This window comes from Salvelinus namaycush, chromosome 34, assembly GCF_016432855.1.
Source record: "Salvelinus namaycush isolate Seneca chromosome 34, SaNama_1.0, whole genome shotgun sequence".
Taxonomy (NCBI): Eukaryota; Metazoa; Chordata; class Actinopteri; order Salmoniformes; family Salmonidae; genus Salvelinus; species Salvelinus namaycush.
The window spans coordinates 32,497,493-32,516,472 of NC_052340.1; the positions used below are offsets into that span (position 1 = coordinate 32,497,493).

An 18,980-nucleotide genomic window follows, 5' to 3' on the forward strand; every position below is an offset into this window, starting at 1 on the left:
CTTCAAACAGTAACATAATTCTACTTCAAACAGTAACATAATCCTACTTCAAACAGTAACATAATTCTACTTCAAACAAACAGTAACATAATGATACTTCAAAGAGTAACATAATTCTACTTCAAACAAACAGTAACATAATGATACTTCAAACAGTAACATAATTCTACTTCAAACAGTAACATAATTCTACTTCAAACAGTAACATAATGATACTTCAAATAAACAGTAGCATAATGATAGTTCAAACAGTAACATAATGATACTTCAAACAGTAATATAATGATACTTCAAACAGTAACATAATCCTACTTCAAACAGTAACATAATGATACTTCAAATAAACAGTAGCATAATGATACTTCAAACAAACAGTAACATAATGATACTTCAAACAGTAACATAATGATACTTCAAACATTAACATAATGATACTTCAAACAAACAGTAACATAATGATACTTCAAACAAACAGTAACATAATGATACTTCAAACAGTAACATAATGATACTTCAAACATTAACATAATGATACTTCAAACAAACAGTAGAATAATGATACTTCAAACAAACAGTAACATAATGATACTTCAAACAGTAACATAATGATACTTCAAACATTAACATAATGATACTTCAAACAGTAACATAATGATACTTCAAACATTAACATAACGTTACTTCAAACATTAACATAATGATACTTCAAACAGTAACATAATGATACTTCAAACAAACAGTAACATAATGATACTTCAAACAGTAACATAACGTTACTTCAAACATTAACATAATGATACTTCAAACAGTAACATAATGATACTTCAAACAAACAGTAACATAATGATACTTCAAACAGTAACATAACGATACTTAAAACCCCCTGGTCTTCTATACTGCTAGTGTGACCCTTCTCTTCCCTTCCTCTCCCTTCCCTTGTCTTCTATTTAAAAGCTATTTTTATTATGAATATTAAACAAGCAGCGAGGGCAAGAGGTGCCCCAGAATGCCTCAGAACACCTAAGGAATCAGTGGAGTGTGTTCATGGATGCCAAGGAAAGCCAGGCTTCCCCCCCAAAATTGACGAAAATAAATAAATAAATATCAAATAATTTATCTTTTGTCTCTCTGTCTTTCATCATTTTCCTTCAAGAGGCTGAATGTATCTCACAGGAGAAAGCATCCGAGCGAGTGAAACAGTGCTCCTCTGTCTCTCTACGTGTAGGCCGTCTACAGTGCCTTCAGAAAGTATTCAGATGTCTTGACTTCTTCCACATTTTGTTAGGTTACAGCCTGAGTTTCTCCCATTCGTCTCTGCACATCCTCTCAAGCTCTGTCAGGTTGGATGGGGAGTGTTGATGCACAGCTATTTATTTAAGTGGAGGAGCGAGAGTGGGGTGGGTTTTTGTTTGTAGGGGGATTTATTAGTTGTGGCAATTAGACTTCATCTCCGTGTCTCTGCTCCTCCCAGGTAAGCTGTTAGGCTGCACACCACAGATGGGTTGTTCCACTGAGAACCTTCTGACATTCTATTTCTATACTCCCCTGTTCTTAGAACCTGTCGTTCCCCTACCTAGCAGACGTCATGTGGATTGTTTTGCTCCTGAACAAGGTGTCACTCTTAATTAGGACGCTGGGATACTAAAAGTGAGGCCCCATTCCTCACATGCCAGTGATACCTGTTTTTAGATCACCTAGAGTGCAGAGCGCAGGTACACTTGCAGTGTTGACCACTGTTAATTAGATTTAGTGAGACGTTGCATAGTGTGTCATGTTGTGGATACATGTGTAGGAGTGTGTTTGACTGAAGACAGCCAGTGAAAGGCAGAGGGTTTGGGGCTCTTTTGCAATGCTGTTACCCCCTTCAACTCCCCCCTACCTACACACACACACACACACACACACACACACACACACACACACACACACACACACACACACACACACACACACACACACACACACACACACACACACACACACACACACACACACCTCCCTCAGTGGGTTTTAAATAAAGGGGTCTGTTACGGGCCTCGGGGTGGGGGTCTGTCTTCTTGTGGGCTGAGGTGTGTGACCCTTAAACCCTTAAGCCCCCTTGGAGCAGGCAGATCAGTGGTGCCCCATGCTATTGTGTGCTGCTACTCTGACTGGCATGGCTGTCAGCTGACTAGGACCTGAGAGGGGCCGGACCGCCTCACCCAGTGCCTGAGAACAAAGCACCTCCCCTGGCCTGTAATCAAATCCCTGGGAAATAACAGCCATCACACCCACCTTGTCCTGGATACAAAACACACCTTTTAGTGTGTGGGTGTATGCATGTGTTAGTATGTGTCTCTGTATGTATGCATGTGTTAGTATGTGTCTCTGTATGTATGCATGTGTTAGTATGTGTCTCTGTATGTATGCATGTGTTAGTATGTGTCTCTGTATGTATGCATGTGTTAGTATGTGTCTCTGTATGTATGCATGTGTTAGTATGTGTCTCTGTATGTATGCATGTGTTAGTATGTGTCTCTGTATGTATGCATGTGTTAGTATGTGTCTCTGTATGTATGCATGTGTTAGTATGTGTCTCTGTATGTATGCATGTGTTAGTATGTGTCTCTGTATGTATGCATGTGTTAGTATGTGTCTCTGTATGTATGCATGTGTTAGTATGTGTCTCTGTATGTATGCATGTGTTAGTATGTGTCTCTGTATGTATGCATGTGTTAGTATGTGTCTCTGTATGTATGCATGAGAAAATACTCAGGTAAAACTTCTGTTTTCTTCTTCTCAGTACGGTAGGGGAGATTGCTGTGCTGGAAGTCATTTGTGGCTGGAGTAATGCTTCCACTCTTCCCTGCCTCAGGTGTTCCCTCAGGGAACTGTGGCTTTCTAGGTTTGGGGAAGGGATGTTAGGCCAGGCAAGCCCTGAGCATAACAGACTGTCTGATAAAGCCATACAAGCCACAGGTTGAATGAGAATAGCATAGAATGGTTGGATAGGTACCGCGGTTAGTACAGTAGTACAGTACTTTGGCTTTCTATCTCTGGGACCTCAGGACATACAGTACATGGCTCACTGAGATTCATTTGTGAGTTTATACTCCCATCAAAACATGACAGATGGAGTTTTATTAAACTCTGAATACCTTTGGTCATGGTTTTGCAAAGACTCATGGGTGAGGAAATACAGCACTTTTATACTGAGAGAATGTTTTCCAATGTTAGGCGTGTAGTTTTGTCCTCTCAAGGTCTGACCTTTTCTCTCGTTCCTCAGATCCGGGGAGGAAAGCTGATGATAACCAATGCCAGAAAAAGCGACGCTGGGAAGTATGTGTGTGTCGGGACCAATATGGTGGGAGAGAGGGAGAGTGAGATCGCTGAGCTCACTGTGCTCGGTAAGTAACCTTCCTCACAGTCTCTCTCTCTCTCTCTCTCTCTCTGTCTCTGTCTCTGTCTCTGTCTCTCTCTCTCTCTCTCTCTCTCTGTCTCTGTCTCTGTCTCTGCCTCTCTCTGTCTCTCTGTCTCTCTGTCTCTCTGTCTCTCTCTCCGTGTGTGTTTGTGTACAGTGAAGAGGGTCCAGATGTTTTGTTTTGTGTGTGTCTCCAAGGAGACTAAACAATGTCATCGACCCCTTCAAGAGGAGTGTGATATGGCCTTCACTCTAACAGTTAACCACGAACTGCCCCAGTAGCCCCCTGACCCCCTTTTCTCCCCCAGGAGCCCCACACCTCTCTAATGACCCCCCCTTTCTCCTCACTGACCCCCCCCCACCTGACCTCAGCATCTCTCCTCTGGCCAGCTGTGCCACATTAAACCATGACTGACCTTTGACCCCACAGCTCTCCGTTGCCTCAGTTTATAGTCTCAGTATAGTACTCTGTATTAACCTCAGTCGGCTGAACTTCTGACTATCCTCTCCACTTCCTCTACTTCCTGTCCCACTAGGCCTCTCATCATCCCCTCCAACAGGGCCCACGCTAACATACACATATTCTTATTTCCCACATAAGATACATTATTATATATGGAAATGACTTCAAAGGGTTCAGACCATACCTATGGCTTTGCCTATTTGAGTAAACAACACAAAAGAAAAACTCACGACAGCCCCAAACACTTAATGAGCACTTTTTCAAGCCAAAACTGAAGGGGATGTGAGGAGAGAGGGAGGGAGAAAGGGAGGGGAGGGAGAGAGGGAGGGGAGGGAGAGAGGGAGGGAGGGGAATGTGAGGAGGGAGGGGAGGGAGAGAGCAGAGAGGAGGAAGGAGGGAGTGGAGAGAGAACAAATAGGAGAAAGGGGAGAGAGAAGGAAGGGTAGAGAGTTGAGAAAAGGGAGGTCAAACTATTGAGCTGCAGTTGTTGAGCCTTGGGACATATTAAAAAACAAATGTTGGAGGAGAAGGTGATTAAAGGTATTAGGAAATCTGCTAAATGTTCCCTATGGAGAAGCTCTGTGTGTTGATGTGTGTCTCTGCTGAGGGGATAGGGGCTGGGGAGGGAGAGGGAGAGGTAGCTGAACTGGACATGATGGGGCAGGGGTGGTTAGATGGCTATCTGTTTTCATTACAGAAGCTTTTTCCAACATTCATTTTTATTTCAATCCCTGCTGGAAGGTTAGGGGAATGGACTGCAACAGCAGGATTTTACAGGACCTCTCAGATAATCAGGACAAAGGGCAACGAGGGTAGCTGTGATTACTAAAACACACTGCTAATGTTAGCACTGAGACTCTGCTACAATATGACTGATCAGCAGAATGGTTCAATCCCCATAAAGTGCTAAAGATACAGTACAGTCACATACTGTACTATGATATACTATACAATGATACACTATACTATACTATGGTATACTATGCTGTGATATATTATACTATGATATACTATGCTATGCTATGATATAATATGCTATGATATACTGTGCTATGCTATACTATGATATACTATACTATACTATGATACACTATACTATGATACCCTATGCTATGCTATACTATACTATGATATACTGTGCTATGATATGCTATGCTATGATAGGACATACTATACTATGATATGACATACTATACTATGATGTGATACACTATGATGTGATACACTATGCTGTGATATACTATGCTCTGATATAATATGCTGTGATATGCTATGGTATGATACACTATACTATGATACCCTATGCTGTGCTATACTATACTATGATATACTATGCTATGGTATGCTATGCTATGATATACTATACTATGATATACGGTGCTATGATATACCGTGTTATGATATACTATGCTATGATATAATATGCTATGATATACTACACTATGATATACTATGATATGATGTAATATGCTATGATGTACTATACAATTATATACTATGCTATGATATACAATACTATGATATACTATGCAATACAATGATATACTATGATATAATATACTATGATATACTATACTATGCTATGATATACTATGATATGACATACTATACTATGATATGATACACTATGATGTGATACACTATGCTGTGAAATACTATGCTCTGATATACTATGCTGTGATATGCTATGTTATGATACATTATGCTATGATACACTATGCTATTATATACTATGCTATGATATACTATACTATGATATACTATGATATAATATACTAAGGTATTATATATTTACTATGATATAATATACTATAATATGATATAATATACTATACTACAATATACTATACTCCAATATACTATGATATACTACGATATGATATACAATGATATGATATACTATACTGTGATATACTATGCCACAATATAATATGATATGATAAACTATACTATGATATACTATACCATTATATGATATACTATAATATACTATGCTATACTATGCTATGCTATACTATGCTATACTGATATTTTTTACTATGCTATACTATAATATGATATGATATACTATGCTATGGTATACTATGATATGATATAATATGCCATACTATGATATATTATACTATGATATACTATAATATGATATGATATACTATGTTTTGATACACTATGCTATGATATACTATGATATGATATACTAAGCTATGATATAATATGATATAATATACGGTGATATACTATACTATAATATGATATACTATACTATGCTATGATATGATACACTATGCTGTGATATACTATGCTGTAATATACTATGCTCTGATATACTATACTGTGATACGCTATGTTATTATATACTATGCTATGATATACTATACCATGATATAATATACTAAGATATGGTATATTTACTATGATATACTATACTGTGATATGAGATACTATACTATACTACAATATACTATACTCCAATATACTATAATATACTATGATATGATATACTATGCAATGATATTATATACTATACTATGCTTACTATGTTATGATATAATATGCTACGCTATACCATGCTATGATACACTATACTATGCCATGATATACTATACTATATATATGATATATTATACCGTGATATAATATGCTATGATATACTGTGCTATGATATAGTATGCTATGCTATACCATGCTATGCTATACTATGCTATGATATACTATAATATGCTGAACTATGCTATTATATACTCTACTACGCTATGCTATGATATAATATAATATGCTAAGATATACTATATTATGCTATATTATGTTATGATATACTATGCTATTATATACTATACTACGATATTCTATGCTATACTATGATATACTATGCTATGATATGATATACTATGCTATGATATACTATGCAGTACTATTCTATGCTATACTATGCTATGCTATACTATGCTATGATATACTATAATATGCTGAACTATGCTATACTATGCTCTGCTGTGATATACTATGCTATGATATATTATACTATACTACGCTATGATATGATAGACTATGCTATAATATACTGTGCTATGATATACTATGCTATGATATACTATGTTATACTGTTCTATGCTATACTATGCTATGATATGATGTACTATACTATGATATACTGTGCTATGATATAATATGCTATACTATACTATACTGTATAAATGCAGATACAGTGTATCTGTAGACTTTTTACTGAATAGTCCTGTGCTATGTCATTTCTCTCTGCAGAGCGACCCAGCTTCGTGAAGCGTCCCGGCAGTCAGGTGGTGCTGGTGGACCAGAGCGTGGAGTTCAGGTGTGAGGCCCGGGGTGACCCAGTTCCCACCGTCCGCTGGAGAAAAGACGACGGAGACCTGCCCAAGGGAAGGTACTGTACTGTATGACTCATCTTCTGGCCCCCTTTATTACAACACAATCCCTTTCTCTCCTCGCACCCTTTTGTCTGTCTGAGGATCAGCACATACTGTAAGGTATGTGGTGTGTGTGTGTGCGCGTGTTTGACCGACTACCTGTGAATATTCCAGATATGAGATCCGTGAGGACCACACCCTGAAGATCCGTCGGCTGACCTCTGCAGACGTGGGATCTTACACCTGTGTGGCAGAGAACATGGTGGGCAGGGCGGAGGCGTCGGCCACCCTCACCGTCCACGGTAAGACCACACACTCTGTTACTTAATCTAGTAAAATACTGTGCAGGTTTACGAAGGTCAACGCACCAGTTAACTTGCACAGTCCTGTACATTGTGCGGTACGTGGTCCTGTTGTCGAGACTCTATTGCTGAAAGGTATGTTGATTGTTCCAGATGTTTCAGTCTCTCTAGTTGTATGGGTTACGGTGAGTGTTTGCACCTTAGACGCGATTTAGCTCAACCTCAATGCAATTATAACACTCAATTATTGAGCCTGACAAGTTATTACTTTCACCCATTCTCTCACAATTAGCTGATTGATTTCTAATAAAGGCCATCTGAAAATCCATAGAGGATCATACACTTTACACATGGGAGCTCCATGATAATCAATTCCATTCACAGCATCCATAGGAGCGAGGACCTTCCTTTAGAGGCAGCACTCTGGTCATGTTTAAGATATGCTGTATCAGTGGTAGGCCTGTGGGGAGCCTCAGTGTGTCTCTCTCCATTGGACATCCTACTAACACAGTGAGAACAGAAAGCAGCTGGTCACAGAGTAGAAAGGAGTCATTCAGTAGAACAAGGGGGCCAGGATCCCCCCAACCCTTAAACCTCCTGGGAGCCATGCAGGTGGAACACTGGGGTCATTTAGCAGCAGGTTAATGTGAATATTGGGGAGCAGAGGGGAGGAGGGGGATAGAAGGTGGTTCAGTGCACAGGGGATGGGGTCAGCAGGGTAGGGAGGTGTATATTGAGGGGTTGAAGTGAGTCACCACTGGAGCAGAACGAGATGGGAATTGAGCTTGGACGAGGTAGATGGGAGGATGGTGGGGGGGTTTGGGTAGTAGAGGTTTGTGTGGTGAGGTCAGAAGTGTAAAATTGTATTCCCAGCAGTCCTCTAGAGCTATGAAGAGATGGGACAAAAAATCCCCCATCACCCCCCACCACCACCCCCTCTCAGTACTAATACAGAACCCAATCTTCACATGTTTGTTCTCTGCAATTATTTATTGCTGCGTTCCACAGGCCAGTGATGTGTTGATTTCTTTGAGGAGCATGATTAGACCCTCCTGTCAATAACTTCATCAATATATCCAGTAATAACTGAATCAACATCCACCAATAATTTCTTCAAGAAATCCACCAATAACTTCATCAAGAAAAATATAAAAAAATACAAATAGCCAATGAGAGCTACAGTAGACCTTTATTCAAACAAGCCATTTGCCACACAGACCTGCCATCATTCACTTTGAACTGGACTGTGTTTACAGGCAGTAGGCCCTGCCATCATTCACTTTGAACTGGATTGTGTGTTTACAGGCGGTAGGCCCTGCCATCATTCACTTTGAACTGGACTGTGTGTTTACAGGCGGTAGGCCCTGCCATCATTCACTTTGAACTGGACTGTGTGTTTACAGGCAGTAGGCCCTGTCATCATTCACTTTGAACTGGACTGTGTGTTTAAAGGCAGTAGGCCCTGCCATCATTCACTTTGAACTGGACAGTGTGTTTAAAGGCAGTAGGCCCTGCCATCATTCACTTTGAACTGGACTGTGTGTTTAAAGGCAGTGGCAACAGAACGACTTTACATCAATTGAACGCATTCGCCAAAAGCCACAAAATACACCTGAATGGATTTCTACAAATATGTAAACACCACAGGAGTCCTCTTACATTTGGGAACTTTACAGTCCTATTGATCAAACAACCATGAAAAGGTAGGCTCTCTCACTCAGTTATACACATCAACAACAACAACATCAACAACTAATGCTAACCAGAGCAAGATTAGCTAAAATCTAATGAAGGAACATTAGATAAACCCTCTCAGACTTTTTCAGCTAGTTGGCTGTCAAAATTGCACGGATAAACAATGGGGAATTATAGCCTCCTCGTCCTTCTGCAGCTTGTCTATCAATGCATGCTTGTCCAAACCAAGCACCCAAGCTAACTGGCTAAAGTTGGCTAGCTTGCTAGCTAGCTACTTCCAAACACACCTCACTCTGACCATTTTGCTTGTCGTAGCAGAGCTGGTTAGGCTGTTTGCATGTTATCTTGAGCGTTCTTGACTAATGTGGTCGCGTGTGGCTCAGTTGGTAGAGCATGGCGCTTGCGACGCCAGGGTTGTGGGTTCATTTCCCACGGGGGGACCAGGATGAATATGTATGAACTTTCCAATTTGTAAGTCGCTCTGGATAAGAGCGTCTGCTAAATGACTTAAATGTAACTATTATTTTTTGTGAATTGTTGCGAATGCAAGAGATATGCTAACTGGATAACAGTCGTTCAAGTTCTTGCTAGCTAACCAAATGACACCTGCATCTCTAGCTGTGTATAGCCACCAAAAAAGTATATGAGGGGAAAAAGTCAGTCACTCACCCAGTCCTCCAATGGCAAGACATCCTCCTAGCAGCTAGCTAGCTAATGTTAGGCTCTGTGTTTTTAGATTGCTACATAAATACATACGCTTGCCTATTAGCCACGTTATGACTGATTTGTGATCATTGCCCTGGTTAGTCTGATTATATTGACAATCACAGCCTTATTTACATTCGTCTGTTTTTGTCCAGAATATTGAGTCATTGAAACTGAAATTGTGTTTTACAACCTGATGGCAATATTTTTTTGAATACCAAGAAATGTTTTGGTGAATTAAATTAATCATGCATTGAACTGCATCCATATTTATTTATTTTTATTTATTTAACCTTTATTTAACTAGGCACGTCAATTGAACAAATTCTTATTTACAATGACGGCCTACCCCGGACCAAACCTGGACGATGCTTGGCCAATTGTGCGTCGCCCTATGGGTCTCCCAATCAAGGCCGGTTGTGATACAGCCTGGAATCAAACCAGGGTCTGTAATGATGCCTCTAGCACTGAGAAGCAGTGCCTTAGACCGCTGCGCCACTCGGGAGGCCGGGGCTATAGCGCATCGGTTTGTGTAGACTCCGGTCCTGGACAAGACAGATGTTTTTATTCAGTTTTATTTACTGCAGCGTCTATTAATTGTCTAAACGCACGGACGCTTTCCAACGCTATATTGCTATAGAATTTTCACAAATGCGTTAGTATACGACATTCCCAAACATTCTAAGAATTTATGAAAATGTGAAAATTATCATATGTAAGTGGTTGCTTAGATTGTTTATGTGTCATATTCTTCCTGGAACCTAAAATGCTGTCAGTTCCAGTTGAAATGCAACAATGTTTCACACACAAGTTATTTTCAAACAGATGGCTGACAACAGCAAGCGTGCTGCAATAAAAAACACAGTTCCACTCACCAGATGATGATGATTTGAAACTTAACTTCTTGTTGAAAGTTATTCTTCAGCTGCTGCAAACTAGCAGACAACAAAAGCTAGCTAGCTAGAAAGTGGGGAAACTATTGCTCACTATTGCGCAGTGACCTGTTGGCCTTCAAGAAGGCAGAAGTTCCCATGTGTTTTTATAAAAACAGTCCAACTCATTAATTCATTGATTCCACTGTCACTCCAACATTTTGCCCTAATACAGTTGAATGGCAGATGCCTTTATCTGGCTTCTGATGGCCTAGCCAATGGCTGACTTTGCTAGCTAGATTTATCTCCCCAGAGACCAGCAAAGAAATATCCATATTGGATATTGTTTTCTCTTCAGTGTTAACCCTTTCCAACAAAAACTAAAGAGATTAAATCAGAACATCATTGAAAATAATATAATCATTATTATTATTATAATCATTATTTTATAAATCGTTAGCCCCTCTCTGAAAGTGTAGAAGACCCATTGTTCCCCACTGTGTTTGGGTTAGTAATAATTTGTGGAGTGGCTCTATTTTCCCCCAGAATGCATTTTTTCACTATCCTGAATGTGTAAAGAATCCACATGTTCTGAAATATGAACAGAAATACTGGACCTTTAGAACTCCTATTATGGTGCTGATTTGACAAAACTACAGTCATGGTCTTGAATTGGACAAAAACAAATCTGACTCGGTCTCACCCCCCTCTGGTCTCGGTCTTGACTCGGTCTCACCCCCCTCTGGTCTCGGTCTTGACTCGGTCTCACCCCCCTCTGGTCTTGGTCTTGACTCGGTCTCACCCCTCTCTGGTCTTGGTCTTGACTCGGTCTTACCCCTCTCTGGTCTCGGTCTTGACTCGGTCTCACCCCCCTTCTGGTCTCGGTCTTGACTCGGTCTCACCCCCCTCTGGTCTCTGTCTTGACTCGGTCTCGCCCCCCCCTAGATGAAGCATGCAGGATGAGGTGAGACCCTGTATTAGAGGAAGCATGCAGGATGAGGTGAGACCCTGTATTAGAGGAAGCATGCAGGATGAGGTGAGACCCTGTATTAGAGGAAGCATGCAGGATGAGGTGAGACCCTGTATTAGAGGAAACATGCAGGATGAGGTGAGACCCTGTATTAGAGGAAGCATGCAGGATGAGGTGAGATCCTGTATTAGAGGAAGGATGCAGGATGAGGTGAGACCCTGTATTAGAGGAAGCATGCAGGATGAGGCGAGACCCTGTATTAGAGGAAGCATGCAGGATGAGGTGAGATCCTGTATTAGAGGAAGCATGCAGGATGAGGTGAGACCCTGTATTAGAGGAAACATGCAGGATGAGGTGAGACCCTGTATTAGAGGAAGCATGCAGGATGAGGTGAGATCCTGTATTAGAGGAAGGATGCAGGATGAGGTGAGACCCTGTATTAGAGGAAGCATGCAGGATGAGGTGAGACCCTGTATTAGAGGAAGCATGCAGGATGAGGTGAGATCCTGTATTAGAGGAAGCATGCAGGATGAGGTGAGACCCTGTATTAGAGGAAACATGCAGGATGAGGTGAGACCCTGTATTAGAGGAAGCATGCAGGATGAGGTGAGATCCTGTATTAGAGGAAGGATGCAGGATGAGGTGAGACCCTGTATTAGAGGAAGCATGCAGGATGAGGTGAGACCCTGTATTAGAGGAAGCATGAGGGATGAGGTGAGACCCTGTATTAGAGGAAGCATGCAGGATGAGGTGAGACCCTGTATTAGAGGAAGCATGCAGGATGAGGTGAGACCCTGTATTAGAGGAAGCATGCAGGATGAGGTGAGACCCTGTATTAGAGGAAGCATGCAGGATGAGGTGAGACCCTGTATTAGAGGAAGCATGCAGGATGAGGTGAGACCCTGTATTAGAGGAAGCATGCAGGATGAGGTGAGACCCTGTATTAGAGGAAGCATGCAAGATGAGGTGAGACCCTGTATTAGAGGAAGCATGCAGGATGAGGTGAGACCCTGTATTAGAGGAGGCATGCAGGATGAGGTGAGACCCTCTATTAGAGGAAGCATGCAGGATGAGGTGAGACCCTCTATTAGAGGAAGCATGCAGGATGAGGTGAGACCCTGTATTAGATGAAGCATGCAGGATGAGGTGAGACCCTGTATTAGAGGAAGCATGCAGGATGAGGTGAGACCCTGTATTAGAGGAAGCATGCAGGATGAGGTGAGACCCTGTATTAGAGGAAGCATGCAGGATGAGGTGAGACCCTCTATTAGAGGAAGCATGCAGGATGAGGTGAGATCCTGTATTAGAGGAAGCATGCAGGATGAGGTGAGACCCTGTATTAGAGGAAGCATGCAGGATGAGGTGAGACCCTCTATTAGAGGAAGCATGCAGGATGAGGTGAGACCCTGTATTAGAGGAAGCATGCAGGATGAGGTGAGACCCTGTATTAGAGGAAGCATGCAGGATGAGGTGAGACCCTGTATTAGAGGAAGCATGCAGGATGAGGTGAGACCCTGTATTAGAGGAAGCATGCAGGATGAGGTGAGACCCTGTATTAGAGGAAGCATGCAGGATGAGGTGAGACCCTGTATTAGAGGAAGCATGCAGGATGAGGTGAGACCCTGTATTAGAGGAAGCATGCAGGATGAGGTGAGACCCTGTATTAGAGGAAGCATGCAGGATGAGGTGAGACCCTGTATTAGAGGAAGCATGCAGGATGAGGTGAGACCCTGTATTAGAGGAAGCATGCAGGATGAGGTGAGACCCTGTATTAGAGGAAGCATGCAGGATGAGGTGAGACCCTGTATTAGAGGAAGCATGCAGGATGAGGTGAGACCCTGTATTAGAGGAAGCATGCAGGATGAGGTGAGACCCTGTATTAGAGGAAGCATGCAGGATGAGGTGAGACCCTGTATTAGAGGAAGCATGCAGGATGAGGTGAGACCCTGTATTAGAGGAAGCATGCAGGATGAGGTGAGACCCTGTATTAGAGGAAGCATGCAGGATGAGGTGAGACCCTGTATTAGAGGAAGCATGCAGGATGAGGTGAGACCCTGTATTAGAGGAAGCATGCAGGATGAGGTGAGACCCTGTATTAGAGGAAGCATGCAGGATGAGGTGAGACCCTGTATTAGAGGAAGCATGCAGGATGAGGTGAGATCCTGTATTAGAGGAAGGATGCAGGATGAGGTGAGACCCTGTATTAGAGGAAGCATGCAGGATGAGGTGAGACCCTGTATTAGAGGAAGCATGCAGGATGAGGTGAGACCCTGTATTAGAGGAAGCATGCAGGATGAGGTGAGACCCTGTATTAGAGGAAGCATGCAGGATGAGGTGAGACCCTGTATTAGAGGAAGCATGCAGGATGAGGTGAGACCCTGTATTAGAGGAAGCATGCAGGATGAGGTGAGACCCTGTATTAGAGGAAGCATGCAGGATGAGGTGAGACCCTGTATTAGAGGAAGCATGCAGGATGAGGTGAGACCCTGTATTAGAGGAAGCATGCAGGATGAGGTGAGACCCTGTATTAGAGGAAGCATGCAGGATGAGGTGAGACCCTGTATTAGAGGAAGCATGCAGGATGAGGTGAGACCCTGTATTAGAGGAAGCATGCAGGATGAGGTGAGACCCTGTATTAGAGGAAGCATGCAGGATGAGGTGAGACCCTGTATTAGAGGAAGCATGCAGGATGAGGTGAGACCCTGTATTAGAGGAAGCATGCAGGATGAGGTGAGACCCTGTATTAGAGGAAGCATGCAGGATGAGGTGAGACCCTGTATTAGAGGAAGCATGCAGGATGAGGTGAGACCCTGTATTAGAGGAAGCATGCAGGATGAGGTGAGACCCTGTATTAGAGGAAGCATGCAGGATGAGGTGAGACCCTGTATTAGAGGAAGCATGCAGGATGAGGTGAGACCCTGTATTAGAGGAAGCATGCAGGATGAGGTGAGACCCTGTATTAGAGGAAGCATGCAGGATGAGGTGAGACCCTGTATTAGAGGAAGCATGCAGGATGAGGTGAGACCCTGTATTAGAGGAAGCATGCAGGATGAGGTGAGACCCTGTATTAGAGGAAGCATGCAGGATGAGGTGAGACCCTGTATTAGAGGAAGCATGCAGGATGAGGTGAGACCCTGTATTAGAGGAAACATGCAGGATGAGGTGAGACCCTGTATTAGAGGAAGCATGCAGGATGAGGTGAGACCCTGTATTAGAGGAAGCATGCAGGATGAGGTGAGACCCTGTATTAGAGGAAGCATGCAGGATGAGGTGAGACCCTGTATTAGAGGAAGCATGCAGGATGAGGTGAGACCCTGTATTAGAGGAAGCATGCAGGATGAGGTAGGGCATCTCACAGTAAATAGAGTGCATCATCAAAGACTTTGTGCCACTTAATAACTAACGGAAGTGTTTACCTCCTCTAGCTAGGGAGGGGGAGGGAGAGGAGGAGGGGGATGGGGAGAGGGAGAAGGAGAAGGAGAGAGGGAGAGAGGATTTTGTCATGTCATATTTGCTTCCGGTCTGATGCTTGTCAGGAGAGCAAGCGCATTAAATGACTGATCTGTCATACGTGTTATCGATATAAAATGTATTATGAGTGTCCTGTCAGATCACAGGGGATGACAGGAAGGAGGGAAGGAACCCAAAGGGAGAGATTAAGGCACAAATAACATGTTTATTTACAAAAACATTCAGGACAGGAAGGCTGCTAATGCGTTGCTTATGATTTCTTAGACAGTTGCCACTGGTTTAATGTAATTTCAGTGGTAGTGAATTGTTGGCTCAGACGGTGTATTACACTGGAGTAAATGAGATATTCTGCTCCTATGTGGAATTAATGTCAATATTCTAAGAATTCAAAGCTCTGCCAGTAACTCCCAGATGAGGCTACTGAAGCCCCATTTAAGTGCTTGGATCGGGCTTGGATCGGGCTTGGATCGGGCTTGGATCGGGCTTGGATCGAGAAGGAAAGTTCACAGCATCACAATATTGCGACCTGTAGCTGGAAACATGATTCGATATTTTGTTGATTACAATATGTTATGTGAACAGTATATTCATTTGAATCATTTTTGGTTGAATCAAAAGTATTATACTCATTTATCATGACTCTAAAGTGAAATCTTAAAATAGTTATATGCTGGTTTGTTTGGCCCATTCATTCCAGAATGGACAGTGTTTTTGTTCTTCACACCTCTCATGGCCAGATCCTCAGTGAACAATGTCAGCATTGTACCGTGTGCCAGGGGCTATTTTTCTTTCTCACTGCTCTGCTCTCATTACTAACTTAATCAGTGAATTATTGTTTTCACATGTGTTTGCCTGTCTGTAACACCTCCTCTGAACTTATAAACACGTTAAGTCAAATATTCCATTTATTGACGTAAGAAACACATGAATGGCCACACCATGGGCTTGGTTAAATAAAGGTGATATAAACTACAGACATCCTGGTTATGTGGTGGTGTTTGTGTTTTGTTATGGGATGGATATTCGCCATTGGAATATATTATTCACCGGTAAAATAATGCAGGGAACCAATGGGCTTCCCTCCGCTGGTCATTTTGCCATTAGTTGTGATTTATTTGTGGAAAGGACAAATGGAGTGGAAGCCCCTAGAGTGGGTTGACTAACAACCCATGGAAAGGGACTGGAATGGAAGCCCCTAGAGTGGTTTGACTAACAACCCATGGAAAGGGACTGGAATGGAAGCCCCTAGAGTGGTTTGACTAACAACCCATGGAAAGGGACTGGAATGGAAGCCCCTAGAGTGGTTTGACTAACAACCCATGGAAAGGGACTGGAATGGAAGCCCCTAGAGTGGTTTGACTAACAACCCATGGAAAGGGACTGGAATGGAAGCCCCTAGAGTGGTTTGACTAACAACCCATGGAAAGGGACTGGAATGGAAGCCCCTAGAGTGGTTTGACTAACAACCCATGGAAAGGGACTGGAATGGAAGCCCCTAGAGTGGTATGACTAACAACCCATGGAAAGGGACTGGAATGGAAGCCCCTAGAGTGGTTTGACTAACAACCCATGGAAAGGGACTTGAATGGAAGCCCCTAGAGTGGTTTGACTAACAACCCATGGAAAGGGACTTGAATGGAAGCCCCTAGAGTGGTTTGACTAACAACCCATGGAAAGGGACTTGAATGGAAGCCCCTAGAGTAGTTTGACTAACAACCCATGGAAAGGGACTGGAATGAGAAATACAAGCTCTGCCTAAACAACCAGAGAGAGTTAGCAAGGGAACCTACATCATCTAGCCACTCCAATGTGCACAGCAGAGCCTTCTCTTCATTAGCTGTTCTCATATTAATCAAGGAAGCCCTCTGTAGGACACTAAAGAGGCCTTTCTATCTGCGTGAACGTGCCTTAGGCATGCTGCAAGGAGGCAGCACCTCTCACCTAGGTTCAACCCCGTGCCTTAGGCATGCTGCAAGGACTGCAGATGTGGCCAGTGCAATAAATTGCAATGTCCTTACTGTGAGACGCCTAAGACAGCGCTACAGGGAGACAGGACAGATAGCTGATCGTCCTCGTAGTGGCAGACCATGTGTAACAACACCTGCACAGGATTGCTACATCCAAACATTACACCTGCGGGACAGGTACAGGATGGCAACAAAAACTGCCCGAGATACACCAGGAACGCACAATCCCTCCATCAGTGCTCAGACTGTCCGCAATAGGCTGAGAAAGGCTGGACTGAGGGCTTGTAGGCCTGTTGTAAGGCAGGTCCTCACCAGACATCACCGGCAACAACATCACCTATGGGCACAAACCCACTGTCGCTGGACCAGACAGGACTGGCAAAAAGTGCTCTTCACTGACGAGTCACGGTTTTGTCTCACCAGGGCTAATGGTCGGATTCGCGTTTATCGACGAAGGAATGAGCGTTACACCGTTACGCCTCATTGGACTGAGCTTGTTGTCATTGCAGGCAATCTCAACGCTGTGCGTTACAGGGAAGACATCCTCCTCCCTCTTGTGGTACCCTTCCTGCAGGCTCATCCTGACATGGCCCTCCAGCATGACAACGCCACCAGCCATACTGTTCGTTCTGTGTGTGATTTCCTGCAAGACAGGAATGTCAGTGTTCTGCCATGGCCAGCGAAGAGCCCGGATCTCAATCCCATTGAGCACGTCTGGTACCTGTTGGATCGGAGGGTGAGGGCTAGGGCCATTCCCCCCAGAAATATCTGGGAACTTGCAGGTGCCTTGGTGGAAGAGTGGGGTAACATCTCACAGCAATAACTGGTAAATCTGGTGCAGTCCATGAGGAGGAGATGCACTGCAGTACATAATGCAGCTGGTGGCCACACCAGATACTGACTGTTACTTATGATTTTGACCCTCCCCCTTTGTCAGGGACACATTATTCCATTTCTTTTAGTCACATGTCTGTGGAACTTCTTCAGTTTATGTCTCAGTTGTTGAATCGTGTTATGTTCATACAAATATTTACATGTGTTAAGTTTGCTGAAAATAAACGCAGTTGACAGTGAGAGGATGTTTATTTTTTTGCTGAGTTTAGAAACACACGCTAACAGACACAATGGGAGCTCCGATTAACCAGACTTAAACCTTAGCATGCATTTCTCTTCCAGTGCTAATATGATCTTATGAATGGCAGCAGCCTTGCTCCAGGCCCTATGAACCACTCTACAGGGTCCCTGGCACACAGAAGACCCCCCAGTGGGCAGAGGGCTACACTGCTTTATGGTCCCCCCACTCCCTCTGATCAGATCACAGATAGAGCCTGACACAGACACAAACACACTCCAGCCCCAGCGCTGCGTGGCATTTTAGCCCCCACACAGTTTTGACCCAGACAGGTTTAGAGCTGACCTCTCCCCCCCAGGTCCCAGACAGGTTTAGAGCTGACCTCTCCGCCATGTTCCAGAGAGGTTCAGAGCTGAACTCTCCCCCATGTTCCAGACAGGTTTAGAGCTGACCTCTCCCCCATGTTCCAGACAGGTTTAGAGCTGAACTCTCCCCCATGTTCCAGACAGGTTCAGAGCTGACCTCTCCCCCAGGTTCCAGACAGGTTTAGAGCTGACCTCTCCCCCAGGTTCCAGACAGGTTTAGAGCTGATCTTTCCCCCCAGGTTCCAGACAGGTTCAGAGCTGACCTCTCCCTCCAGGTTCCAGACAGGTTTAGAGCTGACCTCGCCCCCAGGTTCC

The 18,980-nt window shown here is 43.3% G+C and overlaps 1 protein-coding gene across 1 annotated transcript in view; it reads left to right on the forward strand.

Moving 5' to 3' along the window:
- The window catches only part of LOC120028485 (roundabout homolog 1-like), a 335,749-nt gene that overhangs the window by 219,945 nt on the left and 96,824 nt on the right, over window positions 1-18,980 (forward strand). Inside the window, exons 4-6 of the mRNA XM_038973689.1 lie at window positions 3,266-3,386; window positions 7,125-7,263; window positions 7,421-7,548. Coding sequence (XP_038829617.1) covers window positions 3,266-3,386; window positions 7,125-7,263; window positions 7,421-7,548 — 388 coding nt within the window. The remainder of the gene's footprint in view (window positions 1-3,265; window positions 3,387-7,124; window positions 7,264-7,420; window positions 7,549-18,980) is intronic.